The sequence below is a fragment of the Chaetodon auriga genome, chromosome 14, assembly GCF_051107435.1.
Source record: "Chaetodon auriga isolate fChaAug3 chromosome 14, fChaAug3.hap1, whole genome shotgun sequence".
Lineage (NCBI taxonomy): Eukaryota > Metazoa > Chordata > Actinopteri > Chaetodontiformes > Chaetodontidae > Chaetodon > Chaetodon auriga.
The window spans coordinates 16799027-16822499 of NC_135087.1; the positions used below are offsets into that span (position 1 = coordinate 16799027).

At 44.4% G+C, this 23473-nt stretch overlaps 1 protein-coding gene across 1 annotated transcript in view; it reads left to right on the forward strand.

The window, feature by feature from the left end:
* Window positions 1-23473, forward strand: part of cnksr3 (cnksr family member 3) — a 32313-nt gene that overhangs the window by 3382 nt on the left and 5458 nt on the right. Inside the window, exons 2-5 of the mRNA XM_076748900.1 lie at window positions 13410-13573; window positions 17643-17845; window positions 18904-18991; window positions 22619-22660. Coding sequence (XP_076605015.1) covers window positions 13410-13573; window positions 17643-17845; window positions 18904-18991; window positions 22619-22660 — 497 coding nt within the window. The remainder of the gene's footprint in view (window positions 1-13409; window positions 13574-17642; window positions 17846-18903; window positions 18992-22618; window positions 22661-23473) is intronic.

Sequence of the window (23473 nt, forward strand, 5' to 3'; positions counted from 1 at the left end):
TGATGATTAAAGTTGTGCTGATCTAGTGGCCTGCATCTCGTACTGGCACACATCTATACAGTACAAGGCCTGGCACCATTAGCCGGTCAGTACTGTGTATGGAGTTACCGGTGCAGATGTGTGTCTTGACTGTGAACATAACTCATAACCAGAGGCCTGATACGAATGATCAGATGCAGGTTGAACTCATGTTCCTTCCCACGTCACACAGCAGGCTTGCTTTGTGACATCTAGAAGGAAATGTAAGAGTTGAAGCAAGGGCGTGTGGGGCTACAAGCTGCCTCACAAATAGCACCAACATGCCAAGAGGGCAATTACCTTGTCAGAGCGAGGTGGCAAGCATGTGCTCAGTGCACTTTTGTCTTTGGCCAAGTGTGTGTTTGGAAAAATAACATCGTTGTGTCTTAGTCCACACATGCTGAGTGACTCCACTGATGGGTACCTTCAGCAGCCTTATCTGTAGACATGATAGTGAGGTGTGGGCAATGAAGGCCCATGATCCTTATCTGGCTTTAACAGAGACTTCCTAAACTGGAGTGCGAACAGACGCTGTGCAGACACCTCACCCTTATTAAGGCATCCACTGCCGCTGTTTTAGTGCCAGCTCAATCGGACAAGTGGAGTTCTATGTTTGGATAGGCTCCGCAGGCGGCATAATCCATTTTAGCAACCCTTACACTATAGGCTGTGTGTATATGCATCAGAGAGGACAGGTGTTAAAGTAATCTAAACATGGGCTTTAAGAACTGCGGAAATCTGTGTCCCCCTTCTAGTGGCCTCTAGGGGTGGGTAGTATGATCTAATATTGAAATCACAGTATTTGTTTGTTTTTACAGTGATGGTATTATATCAGGTTATTACAAAAATGAAAGGAATAGTCCACTAAAAACATGATTCTACCTCTTTTCACTCTGTTAGCAATGTAAGGGAACATTGCTTTAAGGTGCGGTATGTAGGATGAAGGGGAATTTATTTTCAGAAATGTAATGTAATATTCATACTTGTGTTTTTATTAGTGTATAATGACCTGAAAATTAGACGTGTTGTGTTTTTGTTACCTTAGAATGAACCCTATATCTACAGAGGAAGCAGGTCCTCCTCCATGGAGTCCACCATGTTGCACCGCCATGTTTTTACAGTAACCCAGACAAACCAAACACTGGCTCCAGAGAGAGTCTTTCTCATTTTCTGTTGCTGCTGTAGGGGAGGGTGATGTGAGGGTATTCAGTTGGATGCAGTCTGCATACTCGCCACTAGATGCAACTAAATCTACGCACTGGACCTTTTAAGAAAGAAACAAATATTTAAAATGGAAATGAATGAAAATGAGATATAGGTCGACGTGTGTTTTGGAATGAGTGACCTGCCCCACAAGTGATTCATAGAGTAATATAAGAAGTGTATGCAAATTAAAAACAACAGGCTTTCCTGTAACACCAAAACCAGCTGAGTATGCATTGCAGTATGAGGTGTGGAGGTAACGTTCGGTCTGGCTATGTGAGACTACACAAAAAGCAATGTGAAGAACAGTTTTCCACATCCAGCCACCTATTCTGGTATTTAATTGGCTTCAAATGAGGCTTAACGTTCACAAAATTTCTGTTGTCTGTCCATCAACATTAAATATGCCAATGTGTCTCCAGCATGTGTGTCTACAATAGTTGCTTCACGCCACATTAGCCTCAGAATGTGCTGACGGCAAATTCAAAAGGCTAACCAGCAGAATTAACATCAAAGCAACAGAAAAATGGCAAAACTTGTAGGTTCTAAGTTTGAAGTTGGCATCGATTCATCCTTGAGCTTAGAAGTCAGAATTCAAATGATTAGTGCCTACACAGGGTGGCTGAGGATCAGGAGGTAGAGCGGTCATCCACTTATCAGAAGGTGGTTCGACCCCTGGCCTCAGCAGGCATGTCAAACTATCCTTGGGCAAGAACCCCAAATCGCTCTCCACGCTGTGACATCAGTGTGAGTGTGTGTGTGTGTGAATAGTTAATGCTCGCAGCCACTGTAAAGCACATTATTTTTAATATGCTGAAACTTTTATCACAGCAATGACTGTATTGCATAATCCATGTTGTGACAGAATGCAACACCGTGACAAAACCAGTATACCGCCCACCCCTCGTGGCCTCGCGTGTATGTAAGTAACAAAGTGAAATAATTAATTCAATAGAAAGTCACTCTTCCTTTAACATCCCCTAAAGTTAAATCTCCTGTCTTTGTCATTTACCAGTTTCCAGTCATCCAGCCGTTCAGCTTTTAAAATGGACCTATTGTATTCCATTGATGGGCAGATAACCACGTTACCTTTCCATAGAAAATGGCCTTTAGAGTTAAAGGGAAGTGGCGTAAGAGGATTCCCCCTGGGGAGAGGTGACTGAAAGGGTTTGCCATGGTTTCGTTTCTGTCGGCCCCTCCGTGGCCTGTTTCTCACACGTCCCACTGTCCAAGCATTATCGCCTCAGGAGCTTGGAGGACATCTGCAGGAGTCATCAATAGTTGCTGTCACTGTTGTAATCAGGTGATGAGGAGACGAAGACAAAACAAGAGTGTGTTTTTGAATTAAAGGTCTTCACATTGTGACTGAACGTTGCTGTTCACTTCAGCTTCATGACAGTGCGTTCAGCTGTCATATTGTGTTTGGATAGTACACAGTCAGGATCCTTCACGTGTGCAGCACTTAACAGGGGTGGTGATTTTTATCAGTAAACCAAAATCAGTTTGCATTTGCATGTATACCCAACGGTTTTTCTTTCAGTGTCAGGAGAGGAGACCAAGTGTCACCTCGTATTCCTGCCAACCTGGGTCAGACCAGTTTGGTTTTCATTCAAATCTAAAATGTGCATTGCAAATCTGCCAGATGATCTCAGCTTAGCCGACCTGCAAGCTATTTGGCCCTGCTCTGCCCTAAGAGCATTGGCCAGTGAGGTGCTATGCTTAAGCCATGGGAATAAAAGCTCCAACCTGAGGTGGCACAGCGGGTGCAAGTGCAAATACGGGTTACATGCTGACCTCTTGTGCAGGGACGTAAAGGTTGTGGGCCTTCCCACACTCACTGGTTTATTGCCTGTCATGATTGTGCCTTAAGGTTCACTCTCATAGTTATGTATTTGAAGTTTTTTCCAGTATGTTAATGACTCAAATTGCTACCAAACCAGATCTGTGCTTGTATGGTGATCCTGACTCGTGCAGAGAGGGAAAAAGGAAGTGAAAGGCTGTGTTGGTTTTGCTATCAAAGCTCTGCTAATGCAGTTATGCTCAGATAACCACAGAACATGAGAGGAATGCAGTCAACTGCTCTTTTTTTTTTCGTGCACCAAACCAGCAGCTCTGCGAATGAGCAGTCAAAACAGGTCACACATGTCTTTTGTTGCATTTGGGGCCACCAGTTGCTTTTAACGGATTTAAAATGCTGAACTCGGTCGAGTTGATGGTCCCCCTCGCTGACCAAATACACACAAAGCTCTTTCATCCGGCCACCAGCTTACACTGTAATGGAGTGCAGTGTCATTATGATTATGAAGTGATATGTAGTTTTATGAACTGTTACCCACTTTTGGGTTTAGCCGGGTACTTGGGCAGATGCCAGATCAGAGCTTGTTCAGAACATGTTCAGACTAGTCCAGTTTTTCCCAGTCCTCCACAGAGACTCACTGAATTCCTGTCTAGTTATTCACACAGTTTTAAACCGTGGTCCGTATAGGAAGTACAGTCATAGTTAAATTTTAAGAGAATTCACAAGCTTTCACTTTACAAACCATTCTGTTTTTATTTCCACAATAACATTGTTTGGTATTAAATAAGTATTGCATGGAAGCTGTTATTGTTTGTAGGTCTCGGTGCCTGTGCTCACGTTTTAATTTGCTGTGACGTGTCTGACTCTGCCAGTTTGTTGACTTTTTACATTAGAGAGTGCTGATAGAAAGGCAGCTTTAATAGGTTAGTTTGTATTTTCATGGTATTGATGGCGCAGCAATGAACCATGAGGCCCACTGTCAACATGTACCCTGAATGGATGGATGGATGAAAGTGTTTGTTTTATCCAGGAAAGTAGAAAACACCTGCATGATTAAAGGGAAGCCTCACTCTCTTTGTGGTTATTTTTATGTGTGGTTTTTCAGGCTGGTCTACAGCACACAAAGGTACAGAGTACTGTATCATGGAAAGGCCATTAAGCTGGTTAAGGAACAAAACTGTGCCAAGCTTCTGTTTTCATTTGGTTGTGGTTGAAAGTACCTCGCAAATCCACAGAAAATTCCAGGAATGCAGAGCAGTGAAGTCATTCATACTGTGCCTTTCCGAAGGACCTCTTTAATGTATTGTCCATCTTCCTCTGGACTTCCCCCAACACCTTCATGACAAACACCCATTTATTGCTCATTTCTTTAAGCTCTCCCATAATAATCATCTACGTTTTTGCCAATTCAATAGGTTGCACAAAGAATATTAGAGCAAAACGTGACACTTAAGTTTGTTTAAGCAGGGTGTGGTGGCTCATCTTTGACAAAATCTGGACCTGAAAAATCTATCATGGGAGATTCTGTTGATCCTTCCTTTTGTTTCCGTTGGTGCAAACGCCTGGGAAGAGCCTCTCACCTGCCTGTCATCTGTTTGTATGCGTCACCTGTTCCAGTCAACAGCACATTTATCATTTATAGGAACACAACTGTCCCTTTCTTAATCTGTCACGGCTGCGAGGGAGACCCACAACAGGTGCTGGCTAGACGGTAAACAAACCTCACCTGGAATGGGTGGAGTGTGTTTTTATGAGAGCGTGAGTGTTCATGAAGAATCCATCATTGGTTTAGAGCATGAAAACAAAATGTAAGGGCACATCTGCAACCACCAAAGGCAGAGAGTCAGAAGAGTAACCACAGCACCACAAGCAGTGTGCGAATGTGTTTTCTGAATGGCTGCGTCATAGATGTGCTGTCCTGGCTTGCGGGTGACACACTGTCACTCACTGCTACCTTTTTTATTGAAGATGACTCACCCTCTCCCACCCACAGCCCTCGCTGCAGAGAGAGTGGGATCAGCTGCCCACAGCCTGTAGGCTGCCTAGTGATGTCTCACGTCGCATAATTCATTCAGGAGTTCGCTCTATTCGCTCCGCGCTGTCATCCTGAACGAAAAGGCTCATTGAGAAATCTCAGGGAAAGTTATCGACTTGTTGATTTGTGTTTTGAATGGAATATACAATATGTGTCTTTTTGTTAGGCCTGTGTGTTTTTGTTGTTGTTCTTGGTCCAACACGGACAGGAGAGATGGACTAATGATGCTCTTAATCTTTCTGACCCCTGTGTCCTCCTCCCCTGACCTGGACACAAGCCGGCTGTAAATCATTGGTTTGCGTGTCACACACACTTTCCTCTTCACTTCAGCCTCCTTCATCCGTTCCCCCAACCTCTCCCCACTTCCCCTGTCACTATAGTAACCTTAATTTTATTTACAGCTCCAGCCAATGGCTCAGTTCTTTGTTGGCAGCCATTGTGACAGAGGGGTCGACCACCAGTAGCACTAAGAAGTCACAGCAAAGTGCTCCCGCTGGATTTAACCTGCATAGAAAGCTCAGATTTGCGTGTGAACAGGCCAGGCTTAGGAACGGACCTACACCGTGTCAGGGTCAGAGATGGACCCACTGTCGGTTTTGATCGAGTAAATCCTCTCCCTGGCTTGGCCGGGGAATCTTTCTCTCTACGTTTTAACAAGATTTGAGGTCGGGGGGTTACCTTCTGGGAGATTTATGGCAATTAGCAGGTTCTTATCCAAAGATGCTTATGGGGATTCACATTAGGAATGGAGGGAGTGCTGTACTCAACCATACGAGCCACAGGGGCAATATGGTGCTATCTTTAGTTTAATTAAAGGCTTGTCTCTGTCGGTCATATCTTTCTGTTTCATAAAAGCCCTACATAAAGCATTATCATACAACATAATCGCACGAGGGATGCAAAGTTAAGTTTGGCTCTGCAAAAAAAAAAAATATGCCCACATGCAGTGTTAGTGTGAGTGCCAGCACACTTTTCCCATGGCAAACTAAATGAGTGGGGCACATTTCCTCCCCCAAACCTTGTACATCTTTATTGTGGTTTCCATAGGCAGCTATTATGGTCCTGGTAAATTGCTCTGTAATCAGCATGCAGGGCCACCCTGATCATACACCATACATGTGATGGGAAGAAAGCACCAAACTGAGTTTGCTGTGTTTTTTTGCATGACCTGTTTGTGTCTCATGGGCTATAACTTTGAACCCAGGGTTAGGTTTGATGGGGGATTTCACCTCCTTAAAAGAGCTCATTTTCTTTTTTGTCTTTCCTTTTTCTGTCTGCCTTTTGTTTCCCAACTTTTTTGCCTCTTTCTCTCCATCTCTGTCTACTTTGCAAAGAACGGTGGTGCTTAATTATAGTTTGTCTTTGTGAAATGATGTATATGTTCTGCAAAGTGAGTGCTTTAGAAGTCCTGTTGACACACAAACAGCGCTGTCTGTTATGCAACAGCCCATTTCCAGTAGTGACTCCTGGGCCACACAGAGGCAACGTCCTTATTGCTTTGGTTATTGCTTTCTAATGCCTATTGTGATTAAAACTGGAAAGCGCTAGACCATTCCCAAATTCCAGAAGTGACGGTCTCTATTGTATTGTGCACTTTCAAGACACAAAGACTTGTGACTATCTTGGGTTACTTGTCAACAGGCGGAACCACAACAATATGAACATTGGAGGGGCCAGGAAAGACGAAAGATTGTGGTGGGTGTAGATGCAGGAACAGCGCTGAGAGGAGAAGGGGGAGTTTGAGACATTTTTGAGGTCTTTGTTGCTTTCTTTAGTGGGTGTTTATGCCAGTGGTAACAAGCTGCAGTGTCGCCGGGCGGCCGACTGGCTGGAGAGTGATGGGTGTTTACGTTGGCCTGAGAACTTATTGCTCCAACCCCTGCCCCATCTCTGTCAAGCACACAATCACAGGCTACACTTACCTGTACATACTTTTCCTGACACTGGCATTTGCAGGAATGATAAGCTGTTTACATGCAGCTCTACAAAACGGTTCATTGACAGAACTGATGCACCCATGAATACGTCAAAGATCTGTCTGTATTTACTGCCACATATGAGTTGCAACTACATGTGCTCCTACTGCTATAAATACCTCTAGAAACACTATAAATGGTAGTAACTTGAATTGTGACGTAATGTAGAACAATGAATGACCTGAATTGAACAGAGCTGTCATTAAAGAATAGTTTGACACTTCTTCCTGCCATGAAAAAAGGCTTATTGCAAGCTGAAAGTAAAAATCAGTCATAGACAGGTGAACCTTACACAGGTCAGCAGCATAGATGATGCTGGAATTTGATATCCAGATTTCTCACTAACAGAATATAAAATAAGCTCTCTGCGTTATTGGCATTTATATGTGTGTGGCTCATCCAAGTTACCTGAGGATCTTCAGTATCAGGCCCTGTGGAATAACTGCATAACAGTTGCTACAGATTACAGGTCACACGTTTTGAAATTGCTTGTGAACGATTTGTGTCAAGCGAAGAGTAAATCATGGATCAGGTGCAAACTCATTGACCCAGACAACCAGTTTTTCAGTTTCTTGTTTTCCCACGTCCTAAGCTTTAGCAACAACTGTTTTGGTTGATGCAGTTTTGCAGAGACACTCAGTAATGTGCCTGCAGCAGTCTGTTTTATCTCTCTTTCTGGTGTCTCTCTCACATCTTCTTTTCCTCCCTCCTCTGATCTGCTTGTGACCGGAAGTCACAAGTGTGCTCTGACCTGCAACGCCTCCAGACACCACCTCTCACCTCGCCCCAGTCAATACTAACTCAGCCGTCCACCCCCCGAACCTCAGACATGGAAACCTGACGAGGGACGAGCAATGTATTGAGGTTGTGTTGTGCTCGAGGTGAGGATTAGCTGAGCCCAGGGGCTGATGTGCTTCAACCACGCCAACCCCACGAACTTTGACACCCCCCACCCCCTTTCTGTCATCAGTCATCGTCCATCACCCTGTAAGAGACAGAGCTGCTTTTGTGTGCCTGTGGACAGACCAGCCTCAGCTGCTTTTTCTCCTTTAGGAAGCCCACTCAGGACATGTCACTGCTTTTTTGTAGTTGTCTGTGTTTAAGATTAGGGTACATGATGTGAAAGAGTCTTTGTTAGCTGGAGGAAGCAATGATAAGATTAAAACATGGGTCTAATGGGGTCATAGCCAGCGAAGCCGTCAGAGAGCAATATAAGGAAAAAAAATGCTGTCTTTGAGACAAAGTAGCCTGTATGTTTTCAGTGCTGCAGGATTCACTGAATCTGATGCTCATTATCAGTATCCAAACCCATGTCCACTGCAGTTTCAGCTGTTGCAGGAATATCTAAGAAATAATACCAGTATCTTGAAGCATGGCACGATAAAACAGATCTTTGCCCTGCCATTTTTTTATTTTTATTTATTTATTTTTTTAATTTTTAGGAGCAAAGAGTCCCATAGACATCTGTAACATTCTTTTCTTTTCTCAGATGAGGACACAACATGCTCAGTGGGGAAATGTAGAGCACCATTGTGTAACCTCCTATCTCCAGTTCCCATTGGAAGGGCCAGCCCAATGTGTGTGTGTACAGGCTTTGTTGTTGTGCTGTGAAGTCATGCATTAGTATAGCTTAGCATTCGCCGAGAGGAGGTTTTTTCTTTCTTTCTAATTACAGCACGGCCTGGTCCAGCCAGAGACCATTGTGCCAGAGTGCTGTGAATTACCACAATGGAGTTGCTCAGCGGAGAACAATGAGTCAAATTCCTGACCGTTCCCCGCAGGTTCAGAGGCCGGGCTGACAAATAAAGAGAGTTACAGTGGCTTTGCTATTCTACACCCAGTAGCTTTCCCACTGGCCACCCCAGTGGGGATATTGGTTAGTTTGTGTGTGTGTGTGTGTGTATGTGTGTGTGTGTGTGTGTATGTGTGTGTGTGTGTGTGTGTGTGTGTGTTTTACAGGGTGGCTACTGCTCCCACTGGGAGCACAGGGAGGGGTTGAAAGATGGGGGAGGTGAAGAGGAATGAGCTTGTTTCGCTCTCTCTGTTGACGGTGAAAGACTGTTCGCTCTTCTCTGAGGTAATCAAACCCCTGAGAACGAGAACTTGGCAACCTAAAGCTGCATTGAAAGCACTGTTGATCAAAATTGATCAACGTTTTTTCTGAAGGCAGAGCGCTCGACTTGTGTGAGATGTCATGTACAAACCTGTTTGCAGTTCTCATGACTTTCATCACACGAACAGAGTGGGTCCTGAGCTATCATGCCACATTACACACAATCTGCTGTTTTTGTGCCTCTGTGTGGATGGGAAATGCCAAGATTATGACAAGAATAGCTCAACCATTTGCAAGTGGACAGGCTCTGTTGTTTACATTGCCAAAAATGTGTGCTTACACAGCCTTTAAGTAGGCTGCAGAGCTCAAAGGCCTCAACAGGGTCCAGTTCCACTTGTTGCATCCAGACTGGGGTATCTGGGATTCTTGCTTTTCCAGCTGTCCAGAAACATGCCTGTGTGTGTGTGTGTACGAGTATACATATATACACTGAAACTTTTGTGTTGATAACCTGTTCTGTGTAGCAGTGAACGGGAGATAGTGGGTGGCAAGAAAGACCCAACAGCGAACAGCAGGTGCCATACTGCGACACACAGGCTGGTGTTTGCCAGTCACCTCCTATTCTGTGTTTGTTTATTGGTCACAGACGTTGACGGATTTCATTCAGATGTCATCCTCTTCCTCTTACAGGGAAGGCCTTTTCTAACCGTAGGTAGTTTGATTGTGTCAGATCAGCCCATTCCAAAAGCAGTGAGACTGAATGTTGAATGACTCCCGTTAATGTATTTAATTGTGCAAGGCAGAATATCAAAAACAAATATTCACAGATTTGCTGGCATCTGTGCTTGATAAATCAGTTACAATATTTTCTACTATTTAAATAAGATAGTACGTTAAGAGGATTTTGCAGCTTTTGAGTGCTTCCCAGTTTGCTATTTATCTTCTCGAGCAGTTTTATGTAAATTCTGCTCTAAAATCATTGAGAAACTAACTACTCGGCCTCAAACTCAAATTGTGTAGTGTCAGTGTAATTTGAGTTTTGACATTTCAGTCCAGTTCACAATGAACTTTGGGGGGCAAATTAATGTCTTTGGATTGGAAATGCAATTGCTTTCGACGTTGGTGCTGTGTGTTTGCTCCTCTGCTGCACAGTTACACCCACTTGGTCTGGTTTGACAACGTTTGCCAAGTGGTTCACAGACGCCATAAAACTCCAAAGCGTTTCTTCCTACGCAGGCTTTTGAAAAGCATTCACACAGTCCTCCATTGTGACCCCCCCCTCCTCACTCAATTCACAATAACGTGACACTCTATCTCCTTTACTGGTTACTCCAGCTTTAATGAAAATTGATAGTCTCACACACATACACACATCCCAGCAGCCATTGATCGAGGCCCAATAAATGTTTTATAAGCCCCACTGTAAGGACACCCCTCCTTTTATTCAGAAGGTGTCAGTGGTTGAGTCCAAAGGGAGAGATCACTGTGGCACCTTCCTCTTGGGGCCCCTGAACTCTGTGGCAGAGGAATACATTTTATCCGTAGTGCACATTTACCCTCTTCTCTGTCACTGGTGCCATTGAAGTGGTAGGTCCCTTTCTCTGATGCACGTAAACACACTTACAATTGTTCCATTTCAAAGCTAATGCAGATCAGTTTGGACCCTGCTGTGACCTGAGATTTTCCAACTCTCTGAAGTCTGACTTCTAGGATCAGGGATAGGCTGTGTGTGGAGAAAACACTTGCCAATTAATGAATGGAAAAGTGAAAACAGCCTAGAGCAGAGGATAGGCCCTTCATTCATCAATTAGTGGATGCCGATTCATTCTTCCCACCATTTTTCCAGAATGTTTTCCCGTATCTAGGCTGTCTGGGTGACACTGTGTGGTTTTCCAAAAAACAAGCTAAAAAACACACACAGTGTAAGCCTCAGAAAGTCTTATTGTAAGCTGAACCACAGGTTTCCCTGGTGCCTTTCTACAGTCAGGAAATGCCTATTTAACAGAGCAGGAAGGAGAAACTTTGCTCCCTCTGGATCCAAGTCTTTGTTTTCATCTGATGGCATTAAGCGACTGGCCCACTGTTTGTGTTTGGCTTGTGTTTGTGCTGCTGTGGGTTCAGGCCAGTGCTCAGTCCCTGTAAGTCTCACAACGTGAAGTGGCTTCCCATGCAGACTGCTGGCCTGTCGGGGGTTAAGCTTAAAATTCTCTGAGGTCTTGCTGCGGAATTAGCATGCCAAGGAATGAGAAAAATCTAATGAGCCTAACTGGACTTGACTTGTGTAAAGGCTAATGGTTAACAAGTCATGATGGAATTTCCCTTTGATTTAGTGGAGATGACTTGAGCTCTCAGACATTTTCTCTGGGATTGAAAATGCTTTCATTCGTGATCTTTGATGCCACATTGGAATTTTAATGGCCTTGAAGTGAGTCCTCTGTAGATAGTGTGAACCCAAGGGCTGCACAACGTGTAATGCTATTGTGATGTCAATTCCTGTGATAAATGTATCTCAAAGGGATGCACTGCCAGAATATCAAGGAATCAATAAGCTTGGTTCCTGCTTTCAGTTTTGGTCCACCAACAAAAAAGTGCCAGAAATGTACCTGCTCAAAGACACCAGCCACTTCTATCACATACCAAGTTAGTGTTCCAGGCTAGCTGAAAAACACATGTGCATAGTGTGTCTCCAGCTGCTTCACAGTTAAAGCCTTCTCTCCTGTAAGTCTGATGAAATAGGTTTTTCCTGTGAAGCAACTGCATCCATGTACATGAAAGTGTTGGAGCTGACCTTGAATGCTAACTTAAAGCCTCTGAAATTGTGTCTTTAAATATCCTCCGTAACATGACACATTCATAGTGAATAAGAATCAAAGTTAAGAATAACCTTTGATTGACAGTGACCAAACAACCAACCAGACGTCATCAGATTCTGATTTGCATGTTGCTAAATCCTGATTGGTGCACGGGAGTATGTGACATATTTTTCTAACTGAGCCTCACTCACTTCAAACAGATTAGAAGAGCACAGAGAGAAACAGAAATTCAGAGGTCTCTAATATGAAACAGATCCAGCTTTGGCAGAAAATGATGTTCATGTCGGATCCCATCACCAACAATGTTGGAGTTTGAGAAAATACAATTTCGTGGCCTTTAAAGCTGAATAACACAGGGCGCTATGATACACACACACACACACTAACACACTTGTTTCCCTTATACATATTCGCTGCAACACATGCACAGACCGAGTGTCACAGAGCCATGAAGACACGAGGTGCCATTCACAAAAATGGCTCAGTGACCACAGAACACGCCCAGCAGATCTTCACTACATGCCCCACATTTTATATGGATGCAGTTATCTGCTGTTAAGTTACATGTTCCTAAAAAAAAAGTCAAGCTTTTTTGTGACTTGAATGTCAAACTGAAAACAGATCCGCCAAATCCCGTCTCACGCTGAAGAATATTATTTTTGTGAGAGTGCCTGTGTGTGTGGTTACGCTTGGAGCGAGCGAGTGTGTCTTTCAGCTGACAGGTCTTTCAGAAGAGCAGGGCGCACGGCCATGTATCTGCAGCTGCCCCCTCTCTGTGCACCCTTTGATGGGGAGAAAGATGGTGTTTACTTCTACTCCCATAGCTAGACACACACACACAAAGGCTTGTCCTTCGCTGTGTTGTCTCAGCACTGTTTGAGGATCCACTGAGGGGCACATTGCATACCCAGGGAGGGCATGTTTGTCAGTTTGTTTATGGCAATGTGCTGTATGTAACTCATCCTGCAGTATCAAGAGAGCCTGTTGCAGCACACTACAGTACACAGTATATTCTTGTGAGCTACGCAGTTGTGTGCTCAACTACAAGACAAGTTGCTCGTTTAACGGCCTAATCTCATTTGTTATTGGTGCTCCAAATAGTAGCAAGGCGACGCCCCTGACACTGGCACATTTATTGAAACACACACACACACACACACACACACTCAAATATAGCCATCTATTGTTCAACCAGCTCAACAGACTTAGCGGTCTCAACCGTTACTCTGTTTATGTTGTATTTGTCAAGCAAAGATAGCAGTCACACCTGTTCCTTATCTACACTGCACACACACACACATACACACACACACACACACACACACACACACTCACTATTAGGACACGTGCTATTAAGAATGACATATACAGTAGCTGAGCTTGTTGGCCCTTTTTTTTACATTTGGGCAAAGAGCTCTTGCAAATGACAGTTGAACTGTAGCAGACTAATCTGTACTGTTAATGTTCATCTAATGAGGCTCTATATTTGCCTTTTTTAATTGTGTTTGACCAGGATTAGATGACAGCCTGCAGCAGTATGTGAGCAACTTTGAGCGGGAGAAGATCAGTGGGGAGCAGCTACTGAAGATCACACATCAAGACCTGGAGGAGCTCGGCGTGGCCAGGATTGGACACCAGGAACTGGTGCTGGAGGCTGTTGATCTACTCTGCGCTCTGGTCAGTGTGTGCTGCTAATGTAATATGTATCCAAATACAGTAACCCCCCGCCCCCCGCCTCCTCCCTGTCCCTCATTCTCAGTGTCCACAGTCGCTAAAAACTCAGCCTGTAGTTTCTGGTTGGGCAGCTAAAGGAACCAGCGATGTAGAAAGTCTCATCATTTCCCACGCAGCTCAGTGGGGCGTGGAAGCACCGCAACTCATGAAGCAGCCAGAGGACAGCAGCACTCAGAGGAGAGGAGAGATTGGGCTCAATTTGGCAGTTTGAAGCTGTGCTAGATTATTAGAGGCAGTTAATGGCAATCATGCAGCAACAGTTTGATTTGTTTGACAGAAGAGACAAGAGCTCTCTTTCTACTCTCCCTTACATATAAAGCCTCCTTCACACACACACAAACTGCAGTCTATTCTCATAAACAGCAATGCCATGGAGGTTATTCTTCCCGCTGCAGCCATCTGCTCACCTGAGCCGTCTCTGTTGGCTCAAGTTATGGATCCCCTGTTTGGCTCTTATTCGTCACTCTGGGAGTGAACCAGCTGCCCCTCTTTCTATCATCCCAGCTTCCCAAAAAAACTGCCAACAAAAACGTCTCTGCCTCCAACTCGTGAGCATGAAAAGAGCGATGAAAGCCAAGCATGCTCCAGTTGAAAGAGAAGCAGGTTTTCCAGCAGATGGGATCGATTTGGAGTTTTATCACTTCCTGTGCCATAAAAGTCCCAGATTCTGCTCCCTGCGTTTTGATCAGTGTCAGCATTTCTGCCTTTACGCTCTCTTAAAATGCTGTACATGAATTGTTTGGAGCATGGCTGTTTTTACCCTGAAGAGACTTAAAAGTCCAGTCTTCTCTTTACTCCACGAGGCTGCATCTTGCATTCGTGCTGAAAGCTGTAGGTCAAACAGGCTTGGTTCAACAAGTGGCTCAGAAAGATGTGATTTCTTTGTCAGTGATCCGTCACTCCAGCGCACTGAAGCTATGGATGGATTTTCTGGCATCCTGTGTGAAGCAGCCACATGTGTGCATCTCATCTCTTAGCTCACATCTCGTTATCATTTCATGGCTCCTTTTGAGTTGGGGTTCACACAATCTTGGGCTAGTATGATATGCAGTCTACACCTATGCAGGGATATGTTTTGATGGCAAAGGTCAAACCACACTATGTACAGGTTTAACTGGAACGGATTTGATTAATCTCTTCCCTTCGACCCAACTTTCACCCAGTCAGCACACTCTTTCATTGTCTCTCATTCTGCAGAAAGCTCAGATCAGCAGCCTGTCAGCAGTATCTCCTCAACCTGTAACGGCTGGAAGTGGACACCTGGAAGCACTTGGCACATACCACACCTTTTTTGTTTTGATAGATGGACTCATGATAGACTATACATACCATATGGTACATCATGTGGTCCATAACCTCTTTTACTATCACAGTAATTCTGCACAGATTTCTCTTCATTCCTTCACATCAAGGTAGTGAAATCTCAAGTCATGTTCCTCTCAAGCAGCGTCACAAATTAGGCCTCCAAAGTGCTTCCTCAGCAAGATTTTTGTTCTTATAAGTGAGCCCTTTCTGTTGAATGTGAACTTTATTCTCCCTTCAAATTGTAGTGTTTGGAATACCTCCTCTGTGCGTGGTTATGTGCACTGTATAGTCTAATGTCATTTAGTAAGGCTTTAGAGCAGGAATGCTGGACTCTCAACTGTTCACCTCTGGCAGAAGCAGTACGGCTAAATGTTTTTTGTCCGTTAGGGGTTTCCTTATTAAGAATGAGACCTTGGCCTTCCACTGGCCCCTTGGGAGGAAGTGAGGCCCCCGCTTCAATTAGCTTTAACTGAGGCAAGGTCACTGCTGCCGACAGGAACACAGGCCACCAGCACCCGAAACCCCCACACGCTCTCACACTCAACCCCCAGCTTTCTCTCTTGCTGTTTGCTGTAAGGTCAGACACTTCCTGTTGAAGCGGTCACATTCATCTTTGTGACACTTTGCAGTTTGAATTTGCTCTCAAATTCGAAATGTTTAAGCATGCGCACACATGCTGAAGTTTCACCTTCCTTTCACAGTGCCTTATATCGGCAACTTTAGCTGTCTTGTTAGCAGCTGATGGCCTAACATACAGCTCCATGGCCCTTTAGGAAACATTCATACTCATGCTTATCTTCCACCCAACAGCCATCAAGAGCAAACTGCTGTCTGGGGACAAAGAGAGAACATTTCACTTAATTTTACTGGAGCTCTCTGAGCAGTGATGTCTTCAGCAGAGTCAGTGTTGAAACCCAACACTTCTTTATTTATTCTCAGACCCCAGTGACCCACTCAAAGACCAGCACAGCGTTATATTTATACTCACATGAGCTTTGTCCAGCAGCCATCGAACATACAGTGTATGACAGATCATCTGGCCCTGTCATGAACCACAGAGCTGCTGTAAATGTATTTTACCATTGCCTCGGGGTGAATCTAATGTCGCACTTAACCTTAGATGCCACATTTTAGCAACACACACACATACATACACACACGCGCGCGCGCACACACACACACACACACACACACACACACACACTCTGTCCAGCTTACAGGCATTTGTTATCTTTCTTTATAGTCAAGTCAGATCCATGTGATGCCTGTGTCGAGGGCAGGAAGCACTGTGTTGTGATAGCCGTTCTGTTTCTCCTACACAAAAAAATGCTTCTGCCATCTTGATTCTATATTAACTGAATGTCTATTAAAAGGCCCTGAAAGAATGGAAACGTGGCCTGAAATGCTGTTATGAGATTGACTTGAACCACAGATTTTGCTCAGACATGGTTTTTAGCTCAGCTGGCAGCGTGGGACAAAAGCTCGCTGGACATCTGTGGGCCAGTCAGAGCTGCTGTGACTGTGTGATTAGCCTGCTAATGAAAAAGCCAGGAGAGACGTTTGATCTGGAAAGTGCTCACACTGCCTTTGTGCTACTTTCACTGTGTGAATGGCCGAATGAGAAACCAAAGCATCAGAAGATTTCTTTCTTTGTGGCTGTATGCTCCCTCAGCATGTTTGCTTATCTTTGATGAAGTTTCAACAATCAGTGCCATGTCAAGTGTACCACGAGTGAGGCTACAGCTACTGTTTGACTTATTCAGTTATTCCGGATTCCTTCGGGACTGACACGAGAGAAATAGCTCGTGTGGTTTTGTTTTTTTGAGCTCATGTTGGAGAGCGGCAGTGGAATTAAAGCAGACACTAACCACTTGCAGATCTGCTTCGTTGTTTTCCAAACACATGCTGTTTCACTCCTTGCAAAGGATACTTAGCTACTGGCACTCACACATACACACACACACACACACACACAGTGATGCAACACTGTGTAAGCTGATATTTACCAGGACAGGAGCCAGACTGGTCCTTCTCTGCTTACCTTTAACCAACACATTAGTCCAAACCCACTTATTCAATCAAAACATTGCAAATACCTTAAAACAAGCTCTTTAAAAATAATTTACACGTGTTCATGCTCAGTCTCAGACACACTCTTTACCCTCCAAGAAGTAATTGTGCGTACTTTTGCAGCTCAGTACCCTGCAGTACTTCAGGTCATGCCTAGTCTATTGTGTACTTAGTGGCCCTTGAAGACACAGAGCTTGGCTGCTTGGGGCATGTGAATAACTTATAAATTGGAGGAATGCAAAAGCAGGAAACAACTCAGGCTCAAGAATGCAAACTTTGCTCTGCTTGATAGGAATCAGGTGATGGCACGTGCACACCCTTCCTGCATGCCCTGGAAGAAATCTGAAGACCGGAGGGTAAATTTCATGCCCGAGCTATCGTCACAGACAAGTGCACGTAAATCATAACTGTCGGAGAAATGATTACAGCTCCTCATTGTACGGGAAACAAGACGCCACATGTGTTTAAAAAAAAAGAAAAAAGAAGGTACCTCCCAGGTCTAAACTGTGTAGAAGGGTTTCTTGCTTTATCTGGAGTTTGATTGAATATCTATAATGTCTGCTTCAAGGATGGGTGTGTGCTTTTTTTCCCCTGTTGCTTGACCTAGTTTAAATTGTGTACTTATTTACCCTTTCAGAACTATGGGGTGGAGACCGACAACTTGAAGAATCTGGTTGTGAGGATGAGAGCTGCTACCAACAGCCTGCACATGGCAACGTCTGATCGCAGGAAAAGCCCCGCGTATGACGGCAGCACCTCACGCAAGCCCCCCAATGACTTCCTTACCTCAGTGGTGGAGCTGATCGGTGCTGCAAAGAGCCTACTTGCATGGCTCGACAGGTAAGATCATTTTTATAACCACCTGTGTACTCTGAATCAGATCAGAGAAGGACTGCCAGAAGACCACTGCTTATACTAGCTGCACTTACACACGTAGAGAAACTTTAGATTCTAGTTATGCTCTCTACCTTGTACATATCCATGCTGCTAGCCAAGCTAACACTATAGAGTCCCTTCTGCTCTCCTGGTGACCTCCTCCACAGCGCATTACACCATAAAAGCAGAGCATATTAAGCAGGTTGCCAGGATTAAGTGTTAGCTGGCTGAAATTAAGCTTCTCTTTTTGTGGCAGGCTTGGCTAATGCGGTGAAGGTGATGTCATGATATAAATGGTAGTTATGATGTTGAGATGAGGGCAGTATAACAGTCCATAAAAGTGCTGTGCTGAATGTTATTTTACATAAGAAATTTTACAGAAAAATGCTTTAGATAAAGTTGTTATGTGTTAATACTGTGAATAGAACTACACTGTGCGCATGGGGAGTTGGGCGCATTTGTTTTAGATGGAGTCAGGCAGAAAAAGAGACAGAAACGGAGGGAAAATGACATAAGAACGGTGATATTTTTGGGTTAGAACGAAGTCTCTGTGTCCAGTCACCAAAACACAGTAATCAGAGCAAGGTTCACTGAGTCTATTATAAAGTATATTATGGCTCACTCCACATCAGTAAATTAGTCTAGACGTACACTGCAAGACTGCTTTTTTAGGCACACCTATACAATCTAATGTAATCCGGTACAGCAGCTGTGCCACATGTTCTTTCTTTATGGAGCTTATAATGGCCAGTTTTTGTTCAAACTTTCCGAGAGGTGTTAATTTAACTCTATATTTATTACTGAGGTCTCGCGTTGTACTGGAATGCGCTATTTTGAAATGTTTTTCCAATATTTCCCCCCTCATTTTTGTAAATGTAGTGGGCAAAGTATCAGAAACACGTCGCAGTGTATATAAATTGAACATTAGATTCTTTGTAATGGAAGACTTCATGGCTGAGCTGCTGGTTTGGCTTCATCGCTGGTTCCTAATGTTCTCCCTGTCCTTCTTTGTCTCCTTGCAGGACACCTCTGACAGGGATCAGCGACTTCACAGCCACCAAGAACAAGATCATTCAGCTGTGCCTGGAGCTCACCACCACAGTTCAACAGGTCTGCACACTAGTTAGCTCAACAGCTCACACGTAGCTGGCCCCTGGGAAACACACACACACACACACACACACACACACACACACACACACACACACACAGACAATAGCTTTTTCCACTGTGCACATACCAGCCTGGGGGCACAGACATGCATAAAGTGTAGGAGAAGAGAGTTATGGGAAATGTGGTCTGGCAGCCATGACATAAGCCTGAAGCCAGCAGTCTGAGCACATTATTGCAAATGCTGATGTTTTTCTTGGGATCTTTTTCCTCCTCCTGCTGGCTAATGAGGAGACCCCCTTAGTGCGGGGACATTTAATGGTAAACCTCGCTTTTGTGTTTCCAGTTTCATAAAGACCCACTGGCACACTTTTAAAGGTGGCTGCCAGCATTCCCCAGGCTGCCGTACTCCTTCAGCCATGTGGTTCCTGTTTTTGCTTCTCCAAGATGCTCGCAGCGGGAGACCAAACGGTCTGAAAGCGCTTCCTGTGTGTAGGTTTAACGCAGGGATGAGGAGGTGGGCCATCTGACTGCCAGATAGATGGCTAACGCTTAAAACAGAGCACCAGGATACATCCACTGTATTTCACAACTTTCTGCAGAGAATTGCTCTCGCATTGCATCAGGATACAATTGGGTATACTTCTGTCTTCATCCAGCCAGCAGTGGTTGGTCATGCATGCAGTATGTCTTAAACAAAGGGAGCTGGTGAGCGGCCTTTTCTTTCGGTATCAAAGCCATTATCTCGTATATACAATTTGTTCTCTCTAAAGGGTTTGACTGAAGCATAGCCTGGTAAGCAACTCATTTTACACCACCAGTGAAAGTGGCTGCCGAGACTGCAGGTGTCATTTTTAGAGGGTTATTGCATCAAAATAAATTCCTTTCCCAGAGTGCCCCTTTCCTCACCAGAGTCTGGGATTTCAGCGCCTCTGGTGATTTACTGTGGGTGTCTCGGTCATGGTCGTCCACGAGAAAGGGGCTATACATTTCCCATGCTGCCATGTGAAGTGGAGAGGTTATAGAGAAGAATAAACTCCTCATGGGTGCTGAAAGAGCTTTGTAAGACTGCAGAGATTAGTTTCCTCCAACAAGTGGAGGAGAGATGCAGTTTGGCTCTATTTATCAGTTCACAGCGAAAGCTGATGAGGAGGCTTATTTCCAGCTCATCAAATCATTTTAAGTATCTCAACTTGCACACAAATTGCATACAGAGCAAGACTCCCTTTGTTTTATGCAGGCTGGAGTCTGAGCCGCTGGTTAAAAAAAATAGGTTGTAGGTCTAGTTTTATGATGGGGGAGGACGGCATGAGGTTTGCCTCACTCGTTCATGAACTTCAGCCAAGAATTAAGGCTTTTCAGATCACATAATTTATTTGTTGTGCCTGAATGAAGCCTGTGTGCACACACACAATGGAACACAGCTATAAAACTGTGAACGCATCACCCCTTTTGGCTGACCCACCAGCGTCTAGGTCATTTTCTTCCAAAGAACTCATTTTGCATCGATTACTCGTGTCTTTGCTGTGCTTCCCACTGGATTGTTGCATCAGATATGATGTTTATTTCTCTGTATTTTTAGCAGGAAAAAAAACAAAACAGATCCATTATCTTGGCCACACACTGAACTTAGAACAGATACACCCACCATATGTTGATACACTATGGAAACCAGGATGTCGGAAAGCCAGGTCCACAGTTTTGCAGTCTGTGGACTTTATTTCACTCCTGTGTGAAGGCAGCTACACTCCAGGTTCCTGCACTCTGCCAGCACTCCTCTCTCGCGGCCGCTTCATTGCTCGGCCATGCAAATCCGCTGTGGTGGCAGATCAAAGGCCCAGAGAGCAGCACACAGAGAGTCATCTGATCCACACCGGCTGTGGGATCAAGTCCATAACGTGAGGGATCAGTACACGCAGGGAATTGTCCCTCAGCCTCTCTCGTGCTTAGTTGTGATCTGGCTCCTGTCTGCGAGTGAGACTTTGGTTTTTGACAAAGATGTGGGCTTCATTTGGATATCATGAACACATCTTAGAAGGATTATCTGTGATATTGTGTTCACATGATTTGATGGTATTGTGAAACGAGAGAAATGTTCCATAGATGTTAGAGCTTGGTGCCAAACCGTGTCTGCGGCGCATAATGATACTGTTTTGTTTCATGACCATTAAACATTGAAATATGTATTTTTAGCTCATCCCTCTTGGCCCAGTCGACAGTGTTGTCATCCAAACATGGGCCAGTCTCTGACAGAAATATGCAGTTGCATGTTTACGCAAGCATAGCCAAATTCCTTCTGAAACCACCATATGGTCTTAGCTGACTTTAGAAAATATATTGTATGGAAACCAATACGTCAGTCGAAACCTATTATGCTTGTGTTTTTTCTTAATGTTTATATTGGCTTTTCATCCCCAATGTAAGGCGATCACGGCGAATGTATATATTAGTTCACCAAAACAGTTTAGTCCTTCAAACAGGCACTCAAACGGATCAAAAATAATGTTCAGGGAGCGTAGGATGTACTCTGCTTTGATGTGAAGCCATCGCTCACGGCCACAGTTAGGTCATACAGATCTTGTAAATGCAAACAAACTGACAGTATAACAAGCCAAGCGCGTTTGAAAACAGACGCTCCCCTTTCGCCCGGTGGAATGTGCAAGCTATGGAAATATGGAAAAACTTGCTCGACCCCCATTCGCTTTCTCACAATGGATTTACAAAGAGCAACAGAGCTGGCTTTGTACACGGCACATGCCTATGCATGTCACTAATACTGCGAGGGCCACAACACCATTTTCCCTTTATTTTGCATTGACAAGAGAAATAAGAGACTTGTTGAAGTTTTCTGAGCTCTCTAGTTTTGACAGAAACATTTCACCTGTGTTTTGGTGTATGCCTTCCCTCGGGGCATTCCCAAGATAGTCAGTCCCATAAACTGGGTAGGGGGTCCCCCCACACACACTGAGAGCTCCCCTTGCCTAACCAGGGGCCCTTTCACCACCAACAACACAGTTGTCAGGGGAGGCTGTTGCCTCAGCTGTGTCCAGCCCAGCTGCAGTCTGTGAGTGCTGCGTTGGGATTCTTGGAGGAGACGGTCTTCAGTCTCCCAGCTGACTTTTCAGATTTTATTGTCGGTTCCGTCCCCTAAAACGACCAAGATGACAGCTACTGTGTCCAGAAACCCCTGCCTCTGCTAGCCCGCCCACTTTCAGCTGTGGAAAGTAGTGATGCATTCAGACATTTGCAGAAAACCAAAGCACTGTTTGGATGATGACTTTCTGAACATCATTGCATGTTTTTTCCCCAGTTTTCGCCCACCGTGTCATCTCCACATTGATACTATATGAGTGTTGGTATGGTATTTACGTTCCAGTATAGCTTACTTAACCACAGAGGGCATTATGCAATTACAGCGTCCCCAGAATTTAGGCAGAGAGGTAATTTGAATCTAAAAGCTGTTTATTTGTGGCTGTTCTCCATTTTCTCAGTTCTATATCTGGAATCCTGATTATATCGTATTCACCCAATCCCTATACTTTTTCTCTCTCTAGCCATTCAATAACCTCTTCCCTGTTGTTTACTGCTCACAAGCCTAATCTGTCATCACTGTCTTCTGTGTAACAGGACTGCAGTGTTTACGAGATGGAAGAGAAGATCCTGGAAGTGGTAAGTTTACTGCAAGTCATCGCTTTGTTTCCTATAATGTAAACTAAATGAGACCCTGAAGTCCCCCTGTAGGGGGAAAGATCTGGTAGATCGTTTGGGTGAACGTCTTTTTACATAGAGATTGTGTGACATGCTCTCAGCAACAAGGTCAGTTTTCTGAGAGAAGGGAGCAGACTGGTCTATAGGATTGCCGGCAGAGGAGGCGGCGCTAATACGCCCAAGCCATCAATCAGTGCTTCCTGTTGCTGACACTCTCCAGACCTCTTGGGCTAATACTAGGCTTCCTCTAACACTCTATCTCCCTCTTTGACAACCCAAGCGAAGTTCACATTAGAGCTGAGCTTCTCTTTGTCCATTTCTTTGCTTTACACAGTTCTTGCATTGCCCTGCTCTTGTTTTTGTTCAACTTTTGTTCCCCGCTTTTTCTCACCTTCTTTTTGCATTTTAGTTTATGTTCTCTTCTCCACAAGCTCGACTCTACATAGAGTATGTGTTCAAAACAAAGTGCATGTGCATGAGAACAGATGTCACAGATAAGACCCCTCTAATGAAGACAAATTACAGTTTATGTCCTGAAACGAGCAAGGGGCGAAGCAGAAAGAAGGGTGTTGCACAAAGGGCTGATTTCAGTGTTGTGTGTGCACTGGTACATCCAGTTAATGCACGCTAATGGTCCCTTTTAGTCCTTTGAGCCTTGCAGTAAATGTGAGCATAGACACACAGGCGTGTACACTGGGGGTAAGACAACCAGTTGATGAAGGATAGTCTTAAAGCATAACCTGAAAACACACAAAACACACAATACCTCTGCAG